At 33.0% G+C, this 26,229-nt stretch overlaps 3 protein-coding genes across 7 annotated transcripts in view; 1 reads left to right on the top strand and 2 right to left on the bottom strand.

Annotated features, from left to right (window-relative positions):
- Positions 748-17,538, bottom strand: LOC18614505 (dol-P-Man:Man(7)GlcNAc(2)-PP-Dol alpha-1,6-mannosyltransferase). Of its 2 annotated transcripts, XM_018124627.1 has the most exons (23): positions 16,930-17,538; positions 16,716-16,789; positions 16,110-16,271; positions 14,665-14,759; positions 9,062-9,147; positions 8,910-8,951; positions 8,741-8,786; positions 8,554-8,640; positions 8,135-8,190; positions 7,866-7,983; positions 6,775-6,833; positions 5,893-5,964; positions 5,516-5,579; positions 5,322-5,425; positions 4,429-4,500; positions 4,256-4,342; positions 4,079-4,146; positions 3,309-3,377; positions 3,013-3,095; positions 2,437-2,536; positions 1,600-1,665; positions 1,307-1,400; positions 748-1,229 (listed from the first exon to the last, which is right to left on the bottom strand). In XM_018124627.1, exons 1-23 carry the CDS (start codon positions 17,152-17,154, stop codon positions 1,149-1,151), a joined length of 2,010 nt encoding a protein of 669 aa, XP_017980116.1. In that variant the 5' UTR covers positions 17,155-17,538; the 3' UTR covers positions 748-1,148. The 2 variants fall into 2 exon arrangements, with proteins under 2 accessions (XP_017980116.1, XP_007052355.2); XM_007052293.2 differs by lacking the exons at positions 14,665-14,759; positions 16,110-16,271; positions 16,716-16,789; positions 16,930-17,538 and adding an exon at positions 9,224-9,295.
- LOC18614504 (F-box/FBD/LRR-repeat protein At1g13570) lies at positions 11,636-14,378 on the top strand. The gene is made up of 3 exons (XM_018124632.1): positions 11,636-12,855; positions 13,229-13,399; positions 13,899-14,378. Exons 1-3 carry the CDS (start codon positions 11,851-11,853, stop codon positions 14,193-14,195), a joined length of 1,473 nt encoding a protein of 490 aa, XP_017980121.1. The 5' UTR covers positions 11,636-11,850; the 3' UTR covers positions 14,196-14,378.
- LOC18614500 (rust resistance kinase Lr10) overlaps positions 24,827-26,229 on the bottom strand; it is a 6,300-nt gene continuing 4,897 nt past the window's right edge. Inside the window, exon 4 of one of the 4 annotated variants that reach the window (XM_018115308.1) lies at positions 24,827-24,942. In XM_018115308.1, coding sequence (XP_017970797.1) covers positions 24,863-24,942 — 80 coding nt within the window. In that variant the 3' untranslated portion in view covers positions 24,827-24,862. Of the gene's footprint in view, positions 24,943-25,057; positions 25,244-25,427; positions 25,594-26,229 lie in introns of those variants that run through there. The other 3 variants (XM_018115296.1, XM_007052287.2, XM_018115302.1) reach the window with 3 other exon arrangements.

Raw genomic sequence — 26,229 nt, 5'->3', positions numbered from 1 at the left:
TTTTTACAAATATTTTACATCATCAATAATTCATAGAATTTTAAAAATTAATAATAAAATTTATACACAAATAGTAATTATAAATTAATTATTATTATTTGCAAACATTTTTATACTTTCTTCATCAATAATTGATGCACTCTCGTGATTTGATAATAACAAGGTAAAATATTTAAAAAAATTTCTGATTTATTAAACTATTATTTTTTTATTATATTTAATAATTTTTTATATTTTTATTTTAAATTAAATAAAATTAATTATTTATTATTTTAGGTCACATTAATGTGATTATATGACATTTTTTTTCACATAAATATAAAATGATAAATAATATTTAACAAATGACAATTAATCAATTATTTATTATAAAAATTTATTTGATATAAAATAAAAATATAAAAACTTGATTTAAAGTTATAAAAAGTATTGTCATAATAAAAGCAAAAATATAATTCGACAAAATTTTATTATTATTTTTTTGAACGTTAGGTTTCCCTTTGCCTTGCACCTAAACATTGTCGAAATAACACCTTAAGAAGAGCTTTAAGAAATAATAAAATGCCCAATGCCAAAAAGGAAGCATCTAAAGCATCAGTCTTGTAACTTCTTACATTTCGAGGCTTAATAGATGTTTCATTCATGAACAAAAAAATCCTTCAAAACATGGTCAAAGTCCAAAGTCGAAATCATCCACCCTTTCCTGGCTTAGTTGGATTATGCCCCCGAAGATAACACTGTTGAGTCTATAACAACTCGAGAAGGAATACATTTTTTTATTTTTTTGAAAAGTCAAGAAGCAATACATATAGGTGAAAGAAGAGAAAAACTGAGTACTAAGCATGAAATGATCCTGAATATGAATAGAAACAAGTTTAATACACGTTGTACTGAGCGAGCAACGTACCTTCTGCTACCGATAATCAATCTTACGCCTACTTAGACCCCTCTCTACTCAAACTGGGAACGGTTAACTTGTTTCTAAGATTACAGTTGGGTATAAGTATTGGGTGCTGAAAGCTTCATACAGTTTGTTCGTTCTATTGCCCATCTGTCAGAAAATGAACAGAGATTTGGGAGCATAAAGATTTAACTGGCATTCGATGGCTAAATCTTTAGAGCAACTTACAAGTATAAATTCACTGAGTTTAAGAGCATCCTGGCCAATGCTTGAACATAAGCTCCTCATTTCTTATATTTCCGTGAATATACACTCTGGGCTCTTTATCCTGTAAAAGTAGATTTGGAATTAGAACTTTTAGTCATAATCCTGTCAGGCCACACTGCTTATGGTTTGATTCCCTACCACAAAGATGGGTGGAAACCCTGGTTGGATACGAACTCTCGAGAAGCCATTCACTTTAAATAAACACTTGTACCCATCAACAGCTGAATGCTCACTGTTGAAGAGAGAAGAAGAATTAAGTATGAGTGCCATTACCAAGGCCACGAATTCTCAATGATCAACTTTCTAGGTACAAGAGCTGGGCATATTTCCTTCATAGACATGTTGATAAAATGTTTATTTCTCCAGCTCTGACATATTTTGACTGAAGGCTACTTATCAAAAACAAACCACCAAAATGAAATGAAACTCACTTTATAAGATAGGTGAAATTTCTCTGGCCAAATTCCTCAAGTTTAATCCCTTCTTCTTTAGAGTATCTGCATTATTATTTAATATCATTATTAAAGATATAAAAACCTTCCAACTATAGAAAGAATTACAAGTGCATAACAATAACATGAATAATGGTGTGCTCTCAGAAAAAATGCATTATTAAAACAAAATTATCATAAACGTATGCTTCTCATGCTAAAGCTTAACAACGAACCTATCATATCAAATTATCAATCCAAGAATCAAAGGATATACAAAGTTGCTGCTGTTTCGAGGTGGACAATGAGTGAATAAAAGCTAAAACACTAGGTTACTACCTTGGTACAACTTGCTTGTGCATTGTCGCCAATATCCATTAAAAAAATTTCTAAACTTGTTCCCTTGAGTTGGGGCAAAATGGTTTGACACTAGTTAAATAAAAGATCATGCATCAATCAATTCCTCCTCACAGGCTAGCATTTCAAGTTTAGGTAGTACATAGCTGCTGTTATAAGCTTATAGCTTTAACCATGGACTATTGAGCTCCACAAAAGGCTAACATCACAAGGCAACCATATTCTTACCTCAACAGACAGAACAACATAAGTCTGTTTCTCACACAACATATTACACCATTGCGCTCTATCCAGATAATATTTTGATGCTAGGTCCATCATGTTGCAGCAATGCCCACAACCATAGCAATGACATTCTATTTTGAAATTATTTACATAACCTAATTTCATTTTTCTGTTTCTGCATGTACCATATAAAATGGTGTAACACATGTAAAGAAAACAAATTATCATCATGCTAAGAAAAGGAATCAATTATACCTCCATGGGAACTTATCTTCACAAAAAAGGGATATTCCATTCATGGCTGAGAATGGATCGATGTGAACCCAAAGTTCATTGGTATTGTTAGCAAGACGGCCTGTTGAAATCATCCATTCAATGGCACAAAACATTAGTAAGTCACATAGAACAAACATTGTAAGAAACAAATTAAAGAGGACCATAAAATATGCTTATGAACAACTACAGTTTAGCTGAATTCAATGAAAGTGAAAAAATAGGGGGGGAAAGTTTTGCGCTGTCATAAAAAAGAGAAGGATATGTAACTTTATAGTCTGCTGGTATGAACGAACTTACTAAAATAGATGCACATACACACACAAACAAGCTTCCAACCTCCTCCCCTAAACCCATAAAAGGACTCTCATGCATGCACAGAGATACTGCTATGTTTAATTGCACATGCTAGATAGTCAAAATCTATACTATATTCAGTAAAGAAACATCAGAAAGGGTGCATCAAAAGTACACAAGTGGTAAATAAGAAAAATATATGAGAGCAGTTATGTGCATGTGTGCTTGTCTATGAGAGAGAGACGGGGAGAGAGGACTCACCAATCTGACGCAACTCTTTTAATGCATAACCACTGGGATAATTCTCATAGGACGCCATGAAAGTTATGATTGTGCACCCTAGACTAAAGAATATAAAATGAGTAGATACAAGGTACTAAGATTCATATCTCAACCATTCATAATGTGGGGTTCCACATGGGACTTAATGGAGCCCAGAAGAACCCCACATTTATGGATGGACAAGACTTTACAATTGTATACAAATAGTTGTAGTGATATGGTTCACAAACAAATAAGCTTCTATTTCAAACTAAAGCAGAAACTAATCATCCAACCTGATTAAAAGCAATCCCAGCATGATTAAATTGAGAAATTTCCAGAAGCTCTTCTTCCTGTTATTGTAGCTGTAACAAGAAGGCAAACAAAATTATATTGGTAGCAAATATAACAACTGAAAACAAGAAGACACAAGCAATTACATGGTGTTCTCATGGATAAAAAGCAACATGCCTTTGATGCATAAACTTAAAGGACAAGTTACACATAAGTTCCCCATAGTTCAAGAATCATAATGAGTTAAAACCTCAAACTTGTAGATACACTGCAATGCCCACCGACCCTCAGTCCCAGGTGTCCAGATCAAGTTTCTTTTGAAACAGATATCCAATTTCTTTTATACAAATTATCAGATAAAGTAAAAAGGGAACAATGTGATGAATTTAATAATTACGGGTGTTACATGTTCAAATCCAAGTTCAGGATCCACTGTGTCATATCTTCTGATTGAGAACAATGAGCGAGGTGACAGCAATTTATACAAAAACACAAGAAGTGACACAAATACAGCTAGAAATCTGGTGGTGTTAAAACTAAAACATTTCAGGCTTGTACACTCCTATAATACCTCGCAAGAATATTAGATCTTTATATCCCAACGTAAAGACTACAATTTTTCACTCATGTGCTTCAACTTTGTTATTCCTCAGAAGTTGGCCATATAAATATGTAAACAATAACATTTTATCACTATTACAAACTACCTCATAAATTTCCAATAGTTCAAGCTTCAGAAAAGAAGAAAAGAAATAAAAAGGAAACAACATACATTCTGCTAGCTGCAACTGCGGCAGATAAGTTGAAGATTGGAACTGAACTTATAATGAAACGGAGCTCCTACATCATTGAAAAATATGATTATGCAACTGTGTTAGTAACTTTGTATGTATGTCGATTTTCTCAAATAGGAAGCAAGTCAATGATGTATGTATTTTCTTTGTAATACCTTGTGTGGAAGCTTAGAGTAAAGTACAACAAAGGAGAAAACTGGCAGAACCAGAGTAAGAAGCCTTCTGTCAAGTAGGACTCCAAGCTGCAAAATATAAAATAAGTAAATAAAGTGCAGTAGTCTAGAAAAATAATATAGGATAACTTTTATCTTGCTAGTTCATGACTCACCATAAAAAGTGGATACGCGGTGAGCAACAACCGAGGCAGTGCAGAAGTAAAATACCAGTGGATGGAATGTGTCTAAATAAAGAATATCGTTAAGGAATAGAGATCAAAAAAAGAGTCAGGTACCAAAGAAACACACGTAAGCACACATTATAAGATATAATCCTTAAACATATATTTCCTAATAAACAAAAAGTTAAACATATAATCAAAAGGAGGTAAAGCAGAACAAAATAGAGCTAAACAATCAATTTATGCAAATCCAATAAAGAAGGTGGCTACACATGCAGGAAGTTTCCAGCCTTAGCCAGTAACAAGAGAAATGATGATTATTTGAAAGAATGCATAGGAAACTTCAGAGAGATCTTTTGCCATCAGATGTATTATTAGGTTTTGCTGAGTCAAGTCTTCATCTGAGGGACCCCATAAGGTTTCACTTGGAGCTTTCTGCAATAAATAGCATATAATGGATTATTTTCACTCAATGCGATTTTAAATATGTACAAACACATATGACGGCCACATATTCCATTAATAGTGCATGGTGGTCTGCCCCTCAAAGGACTATGGAATGCCATTTTTATAGGGTTCATTTTAGAACAAGGATTCTCGGCTCAACCACATGAAAAGTTAGGGCCTCCAACTCCTGGGATTTCTGTAATTCTTGCAGACACAAATGAAGAAGATGCATAAGGAGATACCTACACGTGTGCATAGCAATAACAAAACAAACTTAGCTGACCTGTTCAACCATATCATAAATTAAAATTTGTAATAGGAAAAAAGTATAAACAAAGCTAGCTGGTTAACCACATCAACCAAAAATATGCAATTGGGCCATTTCAAATTACAAAAGAAATTGGATTGGGCATAGGAAAATCCTTAAAGGAGGATACACCCCATTCAGAACTTCGATTAAGAACAGAGTTGAACCAAAAAACTTCAAATTCAGGCCAAAGAAATCTCTTCCACATAATTGAATCAACCAATATGGTGAGACCTGTGATGAGGAGAACTTCATAAGTTGATAATAACAGATGAATCATTATCACCAAAAGTTTTTAACATTTATAAGAGACAATTAACTAACCTATGCACAAAAGAGAGATCATGATGCAGCACTTTAATGCTTTCCAAAATGCAATTGATTTGGTCTGTCATTGATAAATTGAAATCTTATACTCAAGTGCAATTTAATCAAACTGAACTGCTAACAGATCCAAAAATGTAATTAAAATGCTACAAAGATAAAATATGTATCAGAGAACATAACTAATTGATTCATCATAGAGGGCAACAGATCAAAAGTCATTGCTAGATCTGCCTATGCATCCAGCAGTGACAGTGCTTGATAAAACAAGAAAAGAGATACTACACTCTTTTTGAACTAACTTAAGGTGAGTCACTCTTCACAAGAGAAAAGGAAAAAGTGGGGAAAAAAAAATGTTAAAGAAAATGACAACCTACCAACAAAAGCTCCAGGCCAAGAGGACAAAGGAGTAAGACAATATCACATCTAAAGGTGATTGTAGCAAAAACCTGTTCATGAAGAATGCAGAGAAATGTAAGATGATTCAACAAGCCAAAATCAGAATGCAAGTCTACATATTTACAAGATAAAGTAGCCAAAACTGCAAGGAACAAGTAACTGCAAGAAAATTGTATCAGAGATCATGAAATAAATGCTTGTAGATATTGTTTAAATTGGTTCATAAAACTTATATGCAAAAATACAGTTAGTTCAGCAACTGCTGACACGATCATGATCTAAGAAATCAACAGGCAATGTGAGGTTAAGCATTTTGTCCAACGTATTAAATTCTCATTAATCAAATTGTCTATTGAAGTCTTATTCGCTAACAAAAGGTTAAAAGAAAGTCAATAGTGGCATATGCAAGGTATGTCGATAATCAGGTTACCATAATAAATCACAATAAGACATTTGAAAGTATATTTAATTCTCATCATCACCCTTTAGTTTCTTTCCCTTGCACAACCCCATGCCTATTGACAGAACAAAAAAATGGGAAATCAACACAAAAACAGTGACCCCATAGAAATCTTTTGACAAGACAGAAAATGCAGAAGTTTATTAGAAAGAAAAAAACACTATGGAAAACAATGGAACTGATGTACAAAACTGAATGTAATACAACTGGAGAATAGCATGGTCGCCAACCATGAACAACACTGAAAATACATATTGAAATAAGCAAAAACACGCAGAATACAGCAGCCATTCTACCTAATTGGACTAGAAACAGAATTAGCACGACTAACTTTAAGTATGTATAAACTAGGTTGTTGGCTTCTCATGATCATCTGAATTTTAGCAGTAAGGACACATACCAGATAGTTTAAGGCAGTATAAAAACTGCCTTTTAGCCAATGCCCATATGCCAAATTTACTGCATAAAAGGAAAAAAACAAAATTAGCTGAAGTTTTATTGACTTCTTCACAAAAATAAAAAATAAAACCAGAGTTTTTTCAGTGAAAAAACAAAACAACCTTCATCATAAGGAAAAGGTAATTCTATTTGATCAAAAAAGTAGGAAAAAAGACACAAATCATATAAGAATCACTGCCAGTCCTATCTAAGAAATTATCACGCAGAAAAGAGAGGAGATAAGAATACTACCAACTTTCAAATTATCATTTTTTCCTATCTCATGCTTTCTCACCTATCTTGTTTTGTTTCTTTATTCTTTCTTGCCTAGTGTCATTTTAAATATTAGTCACTATCAGTCCCTAAAGAGCAGAATATTCTAAATTACAACCAGAGTTCTACAGAACAAACTCAGTCTTTTCAATCCACATTACCAAGTACAATAAAACTACCATAGGTCATGGTCACCCAGCTCAGGAAGTGGAATTCATTCTTAGGTACATTTTGAGGACAATCAGTCTGTCTTAGCCTTCTACGAAGTAAAAATTCTTTTCACAACAAAGAGCAAGCTCATAATCTCAACAGATAAATAGTAAATCTAGTAACTTGTGTAAACCTCTTACTTCTTTTCTAACATAATAAGTACTTTCAATTTGCATCATCACTGTCTACCTTTACAGAGATAAAGGATTATAACAGCAATTTGCATAAGTGACTCTTCTGGCCCAATTTCAACAGCTTTAGCAGCACACTACATACCAAAGTTGATAAAATCTAGAACTTTAGTCATAAATCTACAATGAATAGTAACACATGCATGTATATGAACTTTTGATCTCTTGACGAAGATTACATGCCCAGGCAGAAAACACCCTGGCTTATGGTTGTGAATTAGTCCATCCTTCTTAAACATATAGCATGGTTCCTTCCAATTATCACCTAGTTTACCAAACTACCTAGGAGGTTAAGTAAAACCGAAAGGTGAAAAGAAAGTGCATTCACGGTAATAACTGAAGTGAGGATATAGAAAGTTAGACCGCAAGAAGCAATCACCTACACCCATTGCTAGTATATTTGGAAGTGCACGAGTGCAATAGAACAGCAAGTGAAACTGAATTGCAGTTAATATTACAAAGAATGCTTCAACTTGATGTCCAAACTTGTTTCTGACCTGCTCAGACAATAAATAAACCTCAATGATTAAAACTTTAAACTGAACATTTCAAGAAAGTTAAACCTAAAAGTAGCACAAGCAGAAGCAAGAAAAACTATAAAAAGTGAAATAAATAAACAGCAATTCTTAAAGAAAAAAAACTAAATACCTGAGTACGCAAAAACCGTAATGTATATAGTATGATGCAACCCAATGCCAGACGTACTAAAAAACAACAATTAAAATAAATTCAATAATTCTAGGCAATATACATGTCAACACAGAAAGCGAACAGTTGCATTTATAACAGAGGAAAGAAAAGAAAAGCAATCCATGGTGGCAGTATCATAAACTTCCACAAGAAATTTTAGCAATAGAACATTTTACAAGAATTGCTACAAAATTTTCTATTAGGCAAACCAAATAGCTAGATGATTGAATCGGAGACAGTAATGTACTCTCTTTTTTTTTCCACCGGCTGATCCATATCGTCCACATGGCATGCCTTAAAAGAATTATAAATGAAATTCAAGCTAGAAACAAACAACAAACCAAAATCTACATGCTATGAGTATCCAGAGAACTAACCAATTATGAGACTATAAATCTTTGGCAAGTGCAGCAGTTGCATTGCCAATACCATCGGAGATGCCAAAATTGATACAAGCAATGCCCCTGCAAAGAAAAGCATCACACAGTGATGTGAAATTTGATCAGTTGTGACAAAAATAGACATTCTCAAAATTTACTAATTCCTAGAAGCAACAAAGTTTACCGATAAAAGTGCGAGGCACAACACCAGGAAACTCCAAATGATCATACTGATAAATCAAATTCACCATCCAAACATAAAATTATGTCTAAAATAAACAAAATTACAGCAAAAACATAGTTCGAAAATGAAAAATTACGAAAAAAGAAAAGGCATGGACGAGTAAACTTACATTATCTAAGTGATGCCGGTGATAAAGAATATCGTGCATTGCCTTAAATAAAGGAAAAAGAGAGAGTTCACCGAAAAAAATGAAAATTAAATTGGAAACTGAAAAAAAGAACGAAAATTAAAGCTGAAATTGTTTAGGAAAAATTGAATTACCTGAATATTGAAGCTTTCTTCAACTTTTGTGTACGGCACCATTAGCACGTAAAACGCGGCGATTGATCCCAGAAGCAAGTCGTAGCCTGTCAAAATCGGCATAAACAAACTGAAAAGATACGAAATATACGATCTCTGGACGAATTTGAAAACCAAATTTACCGTAGAACTGGAGAAACTTGGAAGCCATTGTTGAGCACTCTGCAGAGACGGAGGCGAGAAATCTATAGCCTACATAAACACCGTGTTAGTTTAACTTTTTCTTCAGTCAAATTATTTTAAATATTTAATTGAATAAATTTTAATAAATAACTATTTAAAAATTGCTTTATTAAAAAATTTTAAAAATATATTTTTCAAATTTTAATTAATTTTCATATTTTTTAATAATTATAATTTTTAAAAATTAATGAATATTTAATAATGAAATTTTTTTAAACTTCAAAAGGAATTTGTACCAGCCTTGTTGTCACACAATGTCTTGCCGTACAAGGACTAAAAATAATACTAAATTACTGATGTAATAAATTTGATCATATTTTTCTTAAGGTCTAGTCGTTTTACAGTAAAATAATTTTTAAAAAATATTTTTAAGAATTATATTTGTTTAAAAAATAAAAAATTTATTTTAATTGTAAAATATTTTATGGGTCAATAAAAAAATACATATTTATCACATAAAAATGTCTTAGGCATTTGAGAAGTAAGACATTTTCTGAAGCCTAATAGTATAAATTTTATGAATATTAATATTTAATTTAAAATTTTAAAAAATTAAAAAAAATTATTTTAATTGTAAAAAAATTAAAAGTAAAATAATATTTAAATTATTCAATATTATTAAAATTATAAAAATATTTTTAATTAAGTCATTAATGTAATTAATATTTTTACTCATAAATTTAATAAAATTTACTAATAATTGTAACAAAAAATATTTTAATGATATCGTTTGATGAATACACATTTATAAATATAAGTTTTGAATGTTGTATATAATCGATGAATATTTATATTTTTACAATGTATGATAAAAAACGATGAGATGGAAATTGTTTTGAAAATTAGAATTTAATTTTCAACATTTTCATTTCCATTCATTTGTTTTGTAATCAACTCTTATATATTATTTTAACTCAAAATAACTCCAAAGTGATGCTTGACAAGATGATACAAATAATAAAAAATATTTTTGATAATTTATCTAAACAATAAAAAACATTAAATTTTTCTATAAAATATTTTATACAACAAATTTTCCCTAATTATTTTTCGATTATCAAATATAGCTTTAATCTCACTATGTTTGCTTGTCATAGGTATATAAACATTTGAGCAATGATAACAAAATTCTAATTGGTCATCACAAAATCTCTCCCACTCAATATATATATATATATATATAGTAAAGTTATCAAATTTTTTTTTGAAAAATATCATGTGTAATATAAATTCTATTCATGGAATTTATAAAAAAGGGATTATCCTTATGTTAGAATACCTAATAAAACATGGATAAAATAAAAATACATATGTTCTTGTTTTTATTCTTCTCTCAGTATTTTTTATACTTGCATTATTTTAAATTGATTATATTTGCATTTTTTTAAATTGATTTGATTAACCTTTAAATAAGGTTTGATTAATTTCATTATAAAAATGTCTTAAATGAATAAACCGAATCTACTGTTTGCACATATAACCAGTTATACTTTGTTCTAATCCTAGAATTATATAACAAGCTTAGATCTATTAATGTACAAAATTCAGTTGATTCGATTAAAATATACTGATCAATATCTTGTGTAACCCTTGTTCTCCATATAAAGATGGCAATGGCAGTCATAACGTTAAGCATGAAAGTGAAGGTTGCCAAATTTGTAAATAAGCACAAACAAGAAATGGAATCAAGTATAATTAACTTACATATCTTAGGTTTAGAAAATCTTGAAATATATATTACTACGATAGACTTCATTAGCGTCTGAAGGAGTGTTTTCCAAGAATGATAATCATCGAAAATTCTTGCAAATGTCTTCACCGTATAACGGGTATTAATCGATTAGTCAAATTAGATCAATTAATTCAACTTATAATTGATTGATTAATTCAACTTGTAATTCTAGTAGTTGAAATTTTTGGACTATATGAGTCTACATACACTCAAACCTAACCCTCTTAATTTTATTTTTTTTTAATTATAAAGTGAATAAAATTAAATTATGAAATCTTAATAATATTATTGACTTAATAACATTAAACTGTTCCGACAAGCATAAGCAAAAGTATATTAAAATGTTGCAACAAACACTAAAATCAATTAATTCATTTTATCAAAAAAATTCAAAATCAAAATCGACCTAACTGATCCATTTAATCACGCTCACTTTTGAATTAACGGAGAAATTAACTTAATCAAAATTATTTTAACCGAATTTATTTGATTAATTTGATACTATCCACCAATTTGAGGCCTGCCCATTAGATAATGGGATTTGGACCCTAGACATGGGGTCTATAATTTCATCCACCTTCAAGGTTAAGGAAAATGAGACACAACATTCTGACGGGGGAAGGCTCTTTCGCCGACACAGAGCCGAACACAAGCTTGGTTGATAACTCGATTTAACTGTTAAGCTCTGTTCATTGCACCCAAATTCACAGAAATTAGAGAGAAAGACACTCTGTGATTGGCGCGAAAACCTAAATGTTTCCTTTATTTATCCTCAAAACTCGAACTATAATTTTACTCTGCATTGATTTGCCCCTGGAATCCCAAATAGTTGCATATGGAATCAATTGCCTCTCTCCCTAAACGCCCAAAACTTCCAATACCATCCAACGATGTTGATCCTATAGATCACGGCAACAAATCGATGAATGATCTGCCAGAACCCGTAGTTCATCACATCTTCTCGTTCCTGGAAACCATAGACGTGATCAGGGCAAGCGCTGTGTCAACAAAGTGGAGGTATTTGTGGACTTCGATGCCTCACTTAAACTTTGATTACCAAGCCGGTTGGTTAAACCCATTACGTCAAGAATTCTCTTCCACCAGAGTATATGAGAAATTCAAGGATTTTATCAACTGGGTTCTAATGGCCCACGATAAATCTGTCAACATCCAAAGCTTTCGTGTCTCATGCTTGAATAATGACGATGATCGTTCATTATACAGATGGATCAAAATTCTAGCCCAGAAACATGTTAAGGAACTTCATTTAAAAGTCAAATCTTACAAAAGGGGACCCTTTGCCTTGCCACGCTATCTTCTTGCTCCTGATTCGCTGGAGATATTAGAGTTAGATTTGCAGCGAAGTGTTCTTAAGATTCCTAGCGATGTGGGTTTTAGCCGATTGAAGTCCCTTCAACTAGTGAGAACTCAGTTGTTGGATCAGAATTTGTTTCACAATTTTATTTCAAGCTGTCCTCTGCTTGAAAATTTGAGGTTGGAAGGGTGCCTGTTTCATGATTTTAAGGTTCTTGATATTTCTTTAAGGAATCTAAGGAAATTGTTTATTGATAATCATATGTGTGGAGGTTCTTTTGATGAACGCTTAAGGAAGTGTGTGTTCAAAATTGCTTGTCCAAATCTTGGGTATTTTCATTTGAAGGATCCATATGCGCAGAACTTCTCTTGGGACAAAATCCCTTCTTTGCTTCAAACAGCCACCATTTTGCCCTGGGGGTGGGAGGACGCCGTACTCCACGAAGAGCTTGCTAACTATCTGTTGAAGATTCTTAGAGGGGTTTGTCATGCAGAGGTTTTGAAACTAGGTAAGTGCATTTTGGAGGTACGGATTGATCTTTTTTTTTCCATGCCATTAGAACTGTATGTTTTAAAATTAATCTGTTTCCGGCGCTGCAAATAGCTGGTTCTAGCTTGCCACGAAGTGATCTTCATGATAGGGAATGCGGAGAACAAAGAGTGTAAGTAAGATTCATGCATGAATAGGAAATGAAGAACAAGCAGATGCAGAATTTATGATTAACTCTTTCTAGCTTTAGAGTGCTTTTTTACTACTGCTTGTTCATCTTATGCAAAATTGCAAAGAAATTACAATAGGACCATTATGCTTTGATAATGTATTACTGTTTGATAATTTAAATTTCTATATAGCTAAAGCAGTTATTGTTCCTAATTCTTTCTTCTTGATGTCCCCACAGCATCTTTACCCAGCAGTTGCTGAACCAAGGTGCTTCTCCACTACATTTTATAATCTGAAGTCCCTAAAATTGTTCACTGGCATCGACAAATGCTATATACGGTCAATAATCTACTTGTTGAAGTGTGCTCCCAACCTACAGCTTCTTTCAGTATATATTGATGAAGAAGAGGTAATATTTGATCTTTGAACTGAAGGCTGGACTAGCCTTTCAGCAAATCTGTATTGACATCGTAAGAAAACCTTTGAAATGGGCAGTTGACACCCTAATGATCACGGAACATCATAAAAGAGATGGCTGACCTTATACGTTATACTTAATTGTTAAAAGAAGTTAAAAAAGATGGCTATGCACTGTGGATGAGCACATCATCCATATGCCTTTATGTAACTTTCATCCAAGTTCGGATGAATTTTGGCTGAACTAATCAGGCGGTCTTGACGTCGGTTCATACTGATGCTTGAACGGGCTTCTGGCCCATAAGGGTGAGCTAAATGTTCAATTAATTGGTCTTGGAGGATATACATTTTCCCTTATCACTTTTCCACTATCTGCTTATCCATTTGGATCCTCAACTTTTTTGTTCTTTTGCTTCTACTTTGTTCTTAGATTCCATTTTTTATTAGTGTTTATTTACAAATGTGACAACCTTCACTTTCATGTTTAACAGTATGACTGCGATTATCAATGGGAGATACCGGACGAGGCTATTGCATGTTTGACAGATCATCTCAAGATGGTTAAGCTAATCGAAGTTGACAATAGCGACTATGAGCTTGAGCTGATCAGGTTTCTTCTGAAGAATGGACATGTCTTGGAGAAAATGAGCATCATTTGGCCTAGTGATCTCCAGCGAGAAACTCAGATGGAGGCTATCCAGGAGATAATGAAGTTTCCTAGATCTTCTTCAAATGTCACAGTCACATTCTCTGAGCTAAAGGAATCTGACTATGATGATGTGTTATGAATAATTGAGGGAAAATTATCTATAACAGATTGACTGTTGTCTAGATCTAATATTATAAGGTGTAAGTGACTTTGTGTGTTTATTTTATGGAATTTAGCAATGGTGTTATCTGTGTCTTTGATGAAAACTATATGTAACATTTACAATATTTTCCTTAACATTTGGTAGCTATTGCCATCTTTACATGAAGAACAATGGATACAACATAAAATATTGACCAGTATATCTAGAAGTAATATAGAATTCTCAAGGTAATTCCTGTCTACAAGTGGATTGATTGATCATAAAGATAATTACCATGAGGGAAAACCCTCAAATCACTATTGGATAAAGATGTCAAAGGATAATACATTATATTTGATCACATCAATGTTTTTGGGGTTTTCTCTGAATTCCTATTTTTAGAAAGATGTAAAGCATTCATGCTCAGATGAATTTGAGTCATCACAGGGAGAGTGATTGTGTCTACCTTCATAGGTTGTTATTACCATCCGACAATCCTCAGACAATCGTTCAACTCTCTTCTTCACTCGACAGTTGTTGTGGGTACAGCGGTAGTAACTCCTGCCAAGTAATTCAAACAAAAAAACCTTAGGTAAGAGATGGAAAATCTGCTTAAAGATTGTACCTAAGCTTACTTTTTAGTTCTAGCCCTGGAAAGTTTGTGATCCTTTTTAGATGAACTATGGCTGTACGTGTAAGCAAATGTAATCTATTAGTAACATGAAAGCATTGGCCATTTGTTGCCATTCTAATACTGATCTAAATAGAAGAATAAGGTGAACAATTAACCAATATTGGAAAAGAAATCAGAATCTTCAAGCAATTCACTTGTGTTATGTTTGGGAACATGAATTTGAGGGAGTGGATTTGGATTCAGTTTGCTATATAAATTGTGAGAATGTAATGCATACATTACGTAAATATTAATTAGTTAACATTCAAATTCATCAATAAATATGAATTCAACAAATTCTCGAACTTGAAAATGATCAACAAAATTATGTTTACATGTATTTTATCACATAATTTATATTAAATTTGAGGCCCAAATTCTTTCTTTCAAATTCAAATTACCAAACACGACTTTAAAGACATACCTTTAAAGTTATCGAGAATTCATATTTCTATAGATGGTCGAAAAAAGTTGATATTTTAGATTAGAGTAACCAACAGAAAATGCAGACTAACCATGGAATGCAGATGTTAGATTTTTTTGGGGTAATTATATAATTAACAGGCTGCTATAAGTCATGATGCAGAAGCAGCATTAACTGTGTCAGACAACAGGTCATTTTGTTCTTTGATTAGTTTGTTTGATTGTGTTATATTCTAGGATAGATCTTAAATATATATGTTTATGCAAAAATCTTACACAGAATAGCTGTCCCCCTCATTCCATTGTCCACAAATATATGATAAATATTTAGCAATTTGTAGGTTAAATGTCATCATTTCCATATATACCCAAGTTTCTTGAGGGCAAAATACCATTAATTTTGGATCAAACCAGGATATCTTTATCTCAAAATGTTGACAATAATTTCTATTTGAATTTGTTGAAATTCGAAAATTATGAATATATTATTATATAATAACCCAAAATTGAAGCAATTAATCTTTACCATATACTCCCACTCAAATTTGTACAAAACAAATAAATACAACTAAAATTTATATTTCTAGATTAAAAATAGTGCTAGCAGTACCATTTTCCCCTTTCTTTTCCTACAAATGATCCAAATAAACTTGTAGAAGGTAAGTGTGTTCATATTATCTATGAAAAGTTGTTTAACCTACATTAATAAATGTAACCAGGCTAGGAATGGGAAGAAAAATAACTGCATAATCAGGATAAAGGGAAGGTTAGCCCCCATGCAGAGTGACAAAGGGAAAAGCATAGAAAAAAGTTACCTTGGATGGAGGCTGTTTTTGACAACCTTCTGCCCGTATTTCCTCCACTTGTAACCATCGTCAAGCACATCGACATCACTTCTCGTTTGGAAACAGAACCTAGGCTCCCTAAGCTTTCTCCTAACCTTCACTTTGCTCTTCTCTGAGGCCGAGCTCCTCCACCTGCCCAAAAGGATTGCAAAAGCTGCTGATCAACTTTTTTCTTGTAAAAGACCCAGGAATGGAAATAGAAAGTGAGATCTATTGCTGGACATGCATGCGGATTCGGGTATCAATGCATATCAAGACTTTTCTCATGTCAAGTACTTCCATCTCTCCACGCCCACTAAAGAGCAAGAGAAAAGTTTAAGACTGCTTATATCTGCTGTACAAAAAGCAGTCCATTAGCAAGCTGAGGGAACCCTCTTCCATGTGAAGGCCGTAGATCTCCTTAGATTCTGGAAAGACCTTGAAGAATTTTATACATCTAGGTTTGTGACCATGAGCTAGCGTGCATGTATGTCTTTGGTGGGAGTCTCTGTCAGTGCGTGTGTGCCTTTGAGAGAGAGAATATGACCCATAAATAAGAAAAGAAAAAAAAAATGGAAGCTAAGAGATAAGGTATACCATGAGTTATTTCCATCGTTAGCGTTACTGGCGCAGTTCTCGTCGTTTACAGCTTTGGGATCTAAGGTACCTACCTAAAAATTTTACCCAACATCAACATAAAATACAAAGATCAGCAGACAAGTAGGCAAAATCCCATATCTTTATTGAAACTTGTAAAAGGTTTATCTTCATCTTTTGTTATTGTTTGAAACCTAATTTTTCCTTTGTATACCTGGTCGTTATGACTAAACCCCATGGCGGTGGAATTGGTGCTGTTACTAATGCTGGCGGCGGTATTGACAGGCTGAGATATTTGATGAGAAGACTGTGCAGGAGCCAAGAAACTCATGACGGCCTGGTTTTCTTCAAACTGTACAAAACCCATTTCGTGGATCGCTTGCGGGGTTGAGAAGGAAACTTGTAGCTCATAATTCGGGACTCCTCGTTCTCCTTCCATTTCCTTTCGAACAAAAACCCAAACAACCTCTCCTCCTCCTCCTCCAACTCCTCCAACCCTCCTCACCCTACCTGATCCTCTTATCCTGGGATTATATTGCTTGCAAGTTTTCGTAATTGTATAGAAACTACTTTTCTTTTGTTCAGATAAGGTCGTTTTGCCGCAGAGACAGAGCGGTCTTGGATTTGTGTTCCACACATCCACGCGAGATGCAGTCTGGTCAACTAGTAAACGCTAGATGGAATGTTTCTCCCTGGAAATTATTCCTTCTCATCTTGTTGAGCGTGCACAAGACTTCCCACAGCAACTGCTCCTCTCTCTCTGATGCACATAATAACAAATTATTAAGCGGACAAATGCGGTTGTGTACTAGAAAAATAAAAGGACTAAGGACATATTATTAATTACTTATCACTAAATTGTTGGTATGAAATTCTTTTGGTGATGCATGCATAGGAGAGGTTCAAGGGACACTTATCATTTCTATTATTGACTATAAGTTTTGTTTTCTTTTGATAAATTTTGTCTTAATTCATCTTTATAGGTAGGTATCAAGATATATGATCAAGTTGCAAAAATTAACATAAAATTGATATATTGTACCCTTAGAGAAAAACAACTTAGGAAAATGATACCCACAGAATATTATAGAAATGCAAAAAATTTTCTTATTCGTGAAAATTTTACATTTGTTTAATTCATTTGTAATTGAGTTTGTCTCTTTAAAAATGCGTTTGAAGGATAAGTGTAAGATTTTATTTTGTAACTTTTAATCTTTACATATGTGATTGACTTTTGATTGCCAATCTAATTAATAAATTGATTCAAACGTTCTAAATATGTATATAATGTATTTTTTGAATGTTCAGATGTATGTAGGTATTATCTCAGTTGTTACACTATACATGAGTACTAGGTTTATCCTATGTATATAGAACTCCCTATTCATTTAACAGCTTGCTACAACTTATAAATTTTTCGTTTAAATTTGATATATTTTGGTTGTAATCATTATGTATAGTTGAAGCACTTTAACAACTTAGACTTTATCAAAGTTTTAAACCTTTAGGACTAATTATACCGAAGAAGAATGTATATATTTTTCTACTTTATATAAATTAAAAATATCATGTTTCATGATATGTTCATTTTTTTTATTTGTACTTTATTCAACATTTTGGTAATTTCATTATAACACGTAAATGAATCACGCCATCAATCACGACTAGATAATTTACTATTAACATCGTTTCACACGGTTTTGTCTTAACAAATCTAATTTAGATTTAGTTTCGGTCTGATACAATAATGTGAGTGTGAAAAGGATGTGGAAAGATTCATAGTTTCAATTTAATTTAAGAGAATAATTATAATTAAATTTGAAAATTTTAACTTAAATCTCCTCAATTTCAAAAATATAGTTTTAACTTAATTTTTAACTAAGAATTTATACAATCATGTATGTTATTAGTACTATTTTCTAATCTCTCAAGTTTTAATATTATTTAGTTTTCAACATTGTCCCAAAGTCAGAAGTTCCATTTCTTCAGGTTTCAAAAAGATCTCAATGCTTGGTTTTGATTTTTGGTTTCATAAATTAGGTAAGTAACTTAACATTTTATTTTCATTTATGCAAAAAATCAGTTTTAACGTGAATATACTATCACGTAATATGTATTATATTTTATCCTTTGATTAATTAAATTAGATTAAGTATGCAAATATATATAATTATATATAATCTTTTTATTCTGATATTAGAGTATGATTTGCTCAAAATATTATTTTTCGGTTTTGAATTTCAAATATAATTATACTCGGGATATATAAATCCATCTTTAATACTATAAAATTTTGCACAAAATATTTTTGAATTGAATATATGAGATTGACTTTGTATGATATCTATTTTATAACAAATGACAAATATTATAGTTTGGGTAATCTAAAAATACATTTTATTTTAAACTTCATGTATTTCATAATTGAAAAGAAAAAGTGAAAGATGTACTTTTACTTTAAGATAGAAAAGTAAGGACAATATACCATCTTTAATTGATGCTTTAAAATATGACAAAAGCCTTGCAACTCGATAGGACTCAACTCTATATATTGAAACACGTATACCCTTATCCCTTGAGTTAAGTCGAGGTTGGCATCTTCATTAGATTAAGAACAATGTTTGACAAAATTATATATAAAATAAAATAATTTTTATATGTGGAGAGGAAGTTGGATGTAAAACATTCATATGTACTAAATCTGATGAGGTAATTCTTCTTCTGGATGGTGTTTACCCATTTTGTATCAATGGGAGAGCCAAAGGGGCAGGGAATTGACTTGGTAAATGTTTTGTCTTCACAAATAGTGCAAAATCAGAAAGGAAGATATGGTTCTGTCTCCACTCTCGACCACATTTTGCAGCCTATAGCCATAGGGTTAGGAGTTTGCACTTCATTTTGTTCCTCTCTGGCCAGCCATTATAAATATTTATTTGACCATTGACACCATCAACCTGCACTAAATTTATGTTCATGGAAAGTGAGAAAAATATGTGACCAAGTCTTCCTTTAGCAGAGAAAGAACCATAAATTATTATTTTATACATTAACGTTAACATTTTAAAATAAAAGTAAATGGTTATTATATATTTATTTAATAGAGAATTAATTTATTAATTTTAATAAATTGACGGTAATCCAATATGTGATCCTCTAAAAATTAATTGGCAATTCAAATAAATGAATTAAAAAAAATAAGGAAAATAAATAATTAGGCAGAATCAGTGATGTTGGTAGCCTGATTTTGCTCCTAAAAGCAAGTGGAGTTCACAATGGAGTTAGGACGAACTGTTACACAAGTCTTATCCTACTGATAAGGAGTTTGTTCGAGTCCTTTGCGTAATGCAGTCTCCAAAAGAAATATCCTGTTAGTTGTGTGCTTTGTGTTTTATTTTTAAAGGTAGCTAGGTTTTCTTAATTATGCACTATGCTTATTAATAAACATTAAGTTAATTAATGGATGAAACTATATATTCTTTTAAAAAAGCTAATACTTTTACCCATTTTGTTTTTAAATTTGGTGTTAAAAATTTTGAGATTTAAATATATATATATATATATAGTGATATTGCACACGTTTTGCACTAATTTGAAAAATATTGTCTGCTTTGGTCTATTTTGATCTCACAGTTTTGTTTTATAAAAAACATCTCATAGATTAAAAATGATGATGAACACTTAAATACCCAATCTCACCTTAATACACAGATGTAAGATTCACGACTTCTCTTTAAAATTATGACATAAATTGAATACAAGTATTTTTTTATATTTTTTTAATTTAGTTTTAAAATTTTGTTATGTCTTTTTTTGTGATTGATTTCCCTTTATGGAATCATCGGTTTATATTGATTTTTGATACCAATGAAATCTTTTCTCTGATTCAGGAAAAAAAATGAAATTAATTAGTGATATATGGTTGTGCCTTAATTATGTTGTCTTAATCACTTAAAGTATGATTTATTCATTTATTTAAGCAAAGGTCATAGTTCACAAGAGCAAGACTAGGTATATTCTGTTTGCCAAGCTGAGAGGCAAGAGAGAAAAAGCATAAAGAAAGATAACTAGAAGGAACAAAGAAATGAGAGGAAAAGGGAGGGAAGGAGACCTGAGTCTTGGAGGCAATGAGTGGGGGTGGTGGGGTACAATCAAAACTTCCATCCATGTCAAGAAAATGTCCAAATGCAGTTGAAAGATGGGAAAACGATGGAGCCTTTCAAATCCTGCCAAATCAAATTCCAATATAACTCCATACAGGGCATAATATGTCCACTCGGACCACCCTTCACTGCAAAAAGAGAAAGAAAAGAACTATGATAACTCCCACCCCCACATTTTCATCCCTTGCATTTCTTTCCACCCACCCCCCCCCCCCCCCCCCTCCTCTCTCCCTCCCTCTTTCCACTCACTCTCACCTGTTACTTCATCCACAGTCCTCGCTCTCTCTCTTTCTTTAGTTTTTCCTTCCCCATGAAAAGACCCTCCCAACCCCCTCCACAACACCAACAACAAGTAGTAGCTTGAATTGTTTCTCTTTCTCTTTTTCTCTCAACAAACTTCCTCCCATACATCACACAACTACTTTATGAAAGCAATATTTCTAATGTAACCTTAACTAGAATATATGTGTTGAAGATCTTCCCCGGGCCAAAAGTTCTAACTGCCCTTTGCACTAACCACAAATGCAATTTTGACCCAGGGTTTTCATCAGTTTCTCACCTCATCATTAGCCGCAATGAGGAGGACCAAGCTTGTTACAGCAGGTTGCTTGCTTAGCTTTGCTCTTCAAACCCCAAGTGGAATTTTACCAAGTTTTGAAGGAATTCTAGTAACTCTATTCCCCAAAAAGAATCATGGAATTTGTACTTAAATAACATATAGTAGTTGCCTGGAATAATCTTAAAAACCTATCCGTCATCCTAATTCTTTTTACTTTTGTTTCAAGGCAACATGATTACCTTACAAAGACAAACATATCCCCCCCTAAGCTCTGATTTAATAACCATTTCTAGGTGGTTAATTAAGTCAGAAATCTGACTTCATTGCAAGGTTTTGGCTAAATCCTGGTAGAAGAAAATCGGAAATCAACATAACACTGTTACTGAGGGGCATAGTTTTCATGGAGAATATTGAATGCGGCTGCTTGCAGTTGGTCGATTCGAAGCACATCTTTTCTGTTCCCCTTTTTTTCTCCTAGGAGGATATGGGAACAGATGGAAAAAGGGTTCAGCCTGCGAATTTGGAAAAATTGAAAACAAAAGATGTTAAGGTGAATGCACACTCTTTTTTCTTTTTCTCTTTTAGTTTGGACAAGAATTCTGTGAAAAAGTCAAGGGATATAGAGAAAAAGGGATCCTTGCAAAAATTTGAGCTGAAGCAGGGGAGGCATATACCCACGTTGCCTTGTCATATCATGCTTCAGCCCCACTGTTGAACCAATTGAACCCAAAAAGGACAAAGGAACATCTTCTCATCAATTCGACGACTGCAACCTATGGTATGACGATAATGTCGTGCCCGTGACAGAAACTTAAATATAACAAGTATTTCTTCGTTTTAAATTTAATAAAATATTCGGTTTTAAATATTTTCGAGATTTTTTAATTTCATTTTGCGTGAATAATAAAGCAATCAAAAGTACAAACTAAACGTACTGCATTCTACTTTTTAAAGAATAATAAGGTTGTAGTAACTAGTAGTCTATTTCTCTACTCTAACATAAAACACAACAGATTTGCCTGAAATCGTCTGGTATTCGAAGATTATCTGTTGAACATGTTGCTTAAGAAAATTATGGCACCGACGTTTTGCTTGTTTATTGGATTGAATGACTGCTGAAGTAACTATAAACAAGCTAATTAATCATCAACATCGTATTCTGTGTTCGTTGAACTCTAATTTTGACAAAATTATTTGTCAATTCATTAGTAGATGATGTCCTGAATTTGCCATTTTCTCAACTGAATTTTGAAATGACAATGTATTCCCCAAATGATCACCTTGTGGCTGTTCAATTCCAAGCATTGCATCACATCGGTTGTGTTTGTCGACCAAGTGGTGCAGGCTGTGCCAGCGGTAGTGGAACTAATGGTTTGTTGGTCATACAAAGAAAAAAGAATAATAATCTTGTTTAATTTGCAAGCAATTACCAAGTTGCAAATTCCATCACCCAAGTTTTGAAAACTTAAAGACTCAAACATTTCATTTCCAAACAATGGTAAATACTCGTATTTCGTAACATAACTTTGATCATAACCTTGATAAGAAAGATAAAGTTCAAAATACAAAACCCGTACATATTTATTTTATATTTTTTACTGTTAAATCACGAATATATATCAACTATCAAACAGTCTCAAAAGCAATTTGAAACAAGCAAATTCGTCAAAAAAATTCTACTTTAATCATTGACAATAATAGTAATTCAAATTCTTTAGGTTGTTTGCAGACTGGGGTTCCACACAAAATAGTTTGCAGGAACTTGTTGGCTAGGCTGGAACGACACTGTCTTTGTTTCTACTGATAAATCTTGCATGACAGACCAGAAAATTTTCTTATTCCCTGCTGTGGGAATTCTGCTGTGTGGGCACTGATGTTAAGCCTTCAATGACAGAAAGAAGGGGGAACATGTGAGTGGAGATGAAGCCAAAAAAATCCTTCACAATCAGACAATTCACAACACTATTACTTCTTAAATTCGCGATCCTTCAAATCCTCTTAGCGGCAATCCCCTTCTCTGTGAACAGTGAAAGAAATATTAAAAGAAGTAAACTGTAGATGGTGAATGCCTCTGTGTCATGATAATCATTGCAAAATTTGTCAGCTCTCTTTCAGCCAGGTATGTATGAATATGACTTGCAATGCCTTAATGAATTATAAGAAAATAAAATGGAAGAGAAATGGTTGTCATAACTCATAGATAATCTGGATTATTAGGATGAACACAGCAGGAAGAAAGATATACATGTCCAGCACTGCACTTTGATAGGAATGTAAAATTATTTTTAGACCAATGAAAAGGACTAGGGGAGACACATGAGATGTCATGACTAGCTTTGAGGTGATGTATTAGTAATGGTAATCAATATCTTATAAACTATGTGATCTGATTAAATACGATTAAGATATCTTATAATTTGGTGCGGCTAAGATTTGAAGCAAACAAATCCATTGAAGCAAACGAAAAGGAAGAAATCCTACTACCAAACAACACTTAACCATGTATTTTGGACGATGTAGAGAAAAAGGGTTAGCAAAGGGAACCGACACGTCCATGATTCCTATGTTGAAGTTTCAAAAGTGTAATAAACGATCCTCCCAAAAAGATTACAATTTGAAGCAATAAGAGAGAAGTAGCTAAAGGCAGTATATGCTGAATTCCATGCAACAATCATGGCCTCTTTCAATCAATTTTCTAAAGTCTTCCAAATTTCATGATGGTAGAGTGAGGCATCAGATATTTGGTGGGTCCCAACCCCTCCCTTCCTTATGTCCCATAAACCTGTCCATATGTTTCTGCTCAAGTTTTTGTTGTTCCATAAAATGGGTTTTTGGGAGTTTTGAAGGGAATGTTCCCAACAGGTAAAACTGAACAATCTTCACCAACCTTGCAATGAACATTTGTTTCCTTTTTATTCTGATTGTCAATTTTTCTAACATTATTATATAATGAATGACAAAGAAAATGTAGAAAAAATTAGTTTTTGTCGAACTTTAAAACAGTGAATGATGTTTAAAGAGAATTGATATGAACATCGATATGTTTATAGAAAAAAATATAAATTATATTCAAAAATATCCAAACCTATATAATATGCTCAAGGCTTCTACCAGGCATACACAGGCAGTCAAATTTATTAAAAACACCAGCAAAACATTCAATCTTATTCGTTTTCCTGAACAAAATTGAGGTTTTAGGTTTTTTTGGGCCAATATGAACGTTATTGGAATATTTGGGCTAAGGCCAATATGAGGTTGTTTAGTTTTCCTGGCCCAATCATATTTCAGGACCAATACCCAGAAAAAGAACAGAAGGAAACACTCATATTACACAAATGACCACTCACTATTCACAATTCTTTCATAATCACTATGTTAAAATATGAAATAAGAGTCCTTCGGGTTTTTTCTGACCAGGATTGGCCTGATTATGAGACATTCATGTCACTCACTTCTGAGCTGAGGGAAGCAAAAGGATCCGGTGGCAGGGGTAAGCTTCCTGTTCTTCCTTCCCACATCTGAATCACAGTGCTCTTCTTATTACGGAAATTTACCAATACAATATTCATTTCGATTAACAATTGATCTTGCAAATTGTGAACATTTCTTGTACGAACTTGCTTGTGAGCTTGAGCGTCCCGCGTTAACAATAAATTACGGTGGATTTTATGTGGAATCCATCTCATACGTTGATTCACGCTGTCGATCCTGGTCTAAGAAAAATGACTGCTCCTCCCTTCCTCGTTTTGCCTAACGTAGAACAAGCCATGACAGGGGCCTTTTTACTCTGCATGGGCCGTTCAATACTACTACAGTTAAGGGAGAGTTTTTTTGTTAATATCATAGCAGTAATGAAATCACTAAGATTTGCTTTAAAAAAAAAAAAACAATACAGAAGGAAAGAAGGATGCAAAAAGTACCAAGAAAACAAGCTGTATTTCTGGGATTAACAATTTGTAAATGTCATAGTATTTTAACATGACAATGCTTAAGTATCAAACAGATTAACAGAATACTATTATATTGCATAAATTATCACTATAATTCACAATTCTTTCATAATCTTTATGCTAAAATACGAAATAAAAGTCCTTAGGTTCGCTAGTGCACAAGCACACGTTCATTCTGACCAGGATTGGCCTGCTTATGGGACATTCATGTTGTCGTAACGCGCGGGTCTGGGAACCCGACCGCTAGACGTGAATGTGAAAACTCAGTAAAAATTAAACTAGGAGTCGCCACCAATCTTTTTTACTAGGTGCGATTGGCCACCTATTGACTCGATTCTAATCGATGAAAACTTAAATTAATTTTAAGCTCACCGAAAAGAACCTTAAACTGGTCTACAATTTCCTGGATCTAGGTTCGGGAGTACGGTTACGCCCGGGAAAGGATTAGCATCCCTCAGACGCCCGTTCTATGAACGGTACCATTTTTAGATTATCCTATTGGGCTTTAATTTTTAATTTCACTAGATTTCCTTAATTATTATTTTTTTTATCTTTATATCTCCTATTTAACCTAAAATGGAATGTAAATGGGTGGCGAGATGAAATGCATGGCGTGAGATAAAAATGCCGGACGAATAACCTTTTATCGAGGATATTTTCCGAATCCGCCCATCATACTGGTGGGACTCGGGATATTCTCTCACCTAGGGAATTATCCGAGAAACTCGCCTTCGCAAATTCGACGAATAATTCCCGTCATCGGGGTCATCGTACGCTTTCTTTTTTTAAAATAATATTTTTGTGCATAATGAACCTAATTCGGGCAAAAGTCTTTTATTAAAGAT

This window comes from Theobroma cacao, chromosome 1 (assembly GCF_000208745.1).
Source record: "Theobroma cacao cultivar B97-61/B2 chromosome 1, Criollo_cocoa_genome_V2, whole genome shotgun sequence".
Lineage (NCBI taxonomy): Eukaryota > Viridiplantae > Streptophyta > Magnoliopsida > Malvales > Malvaceae > Theobroma > Theobroma cacao.
Note: the sequence above shows the minus strand (reverse complement) of the source record. Positions and strands in the feature narration are given on the sequence as shown.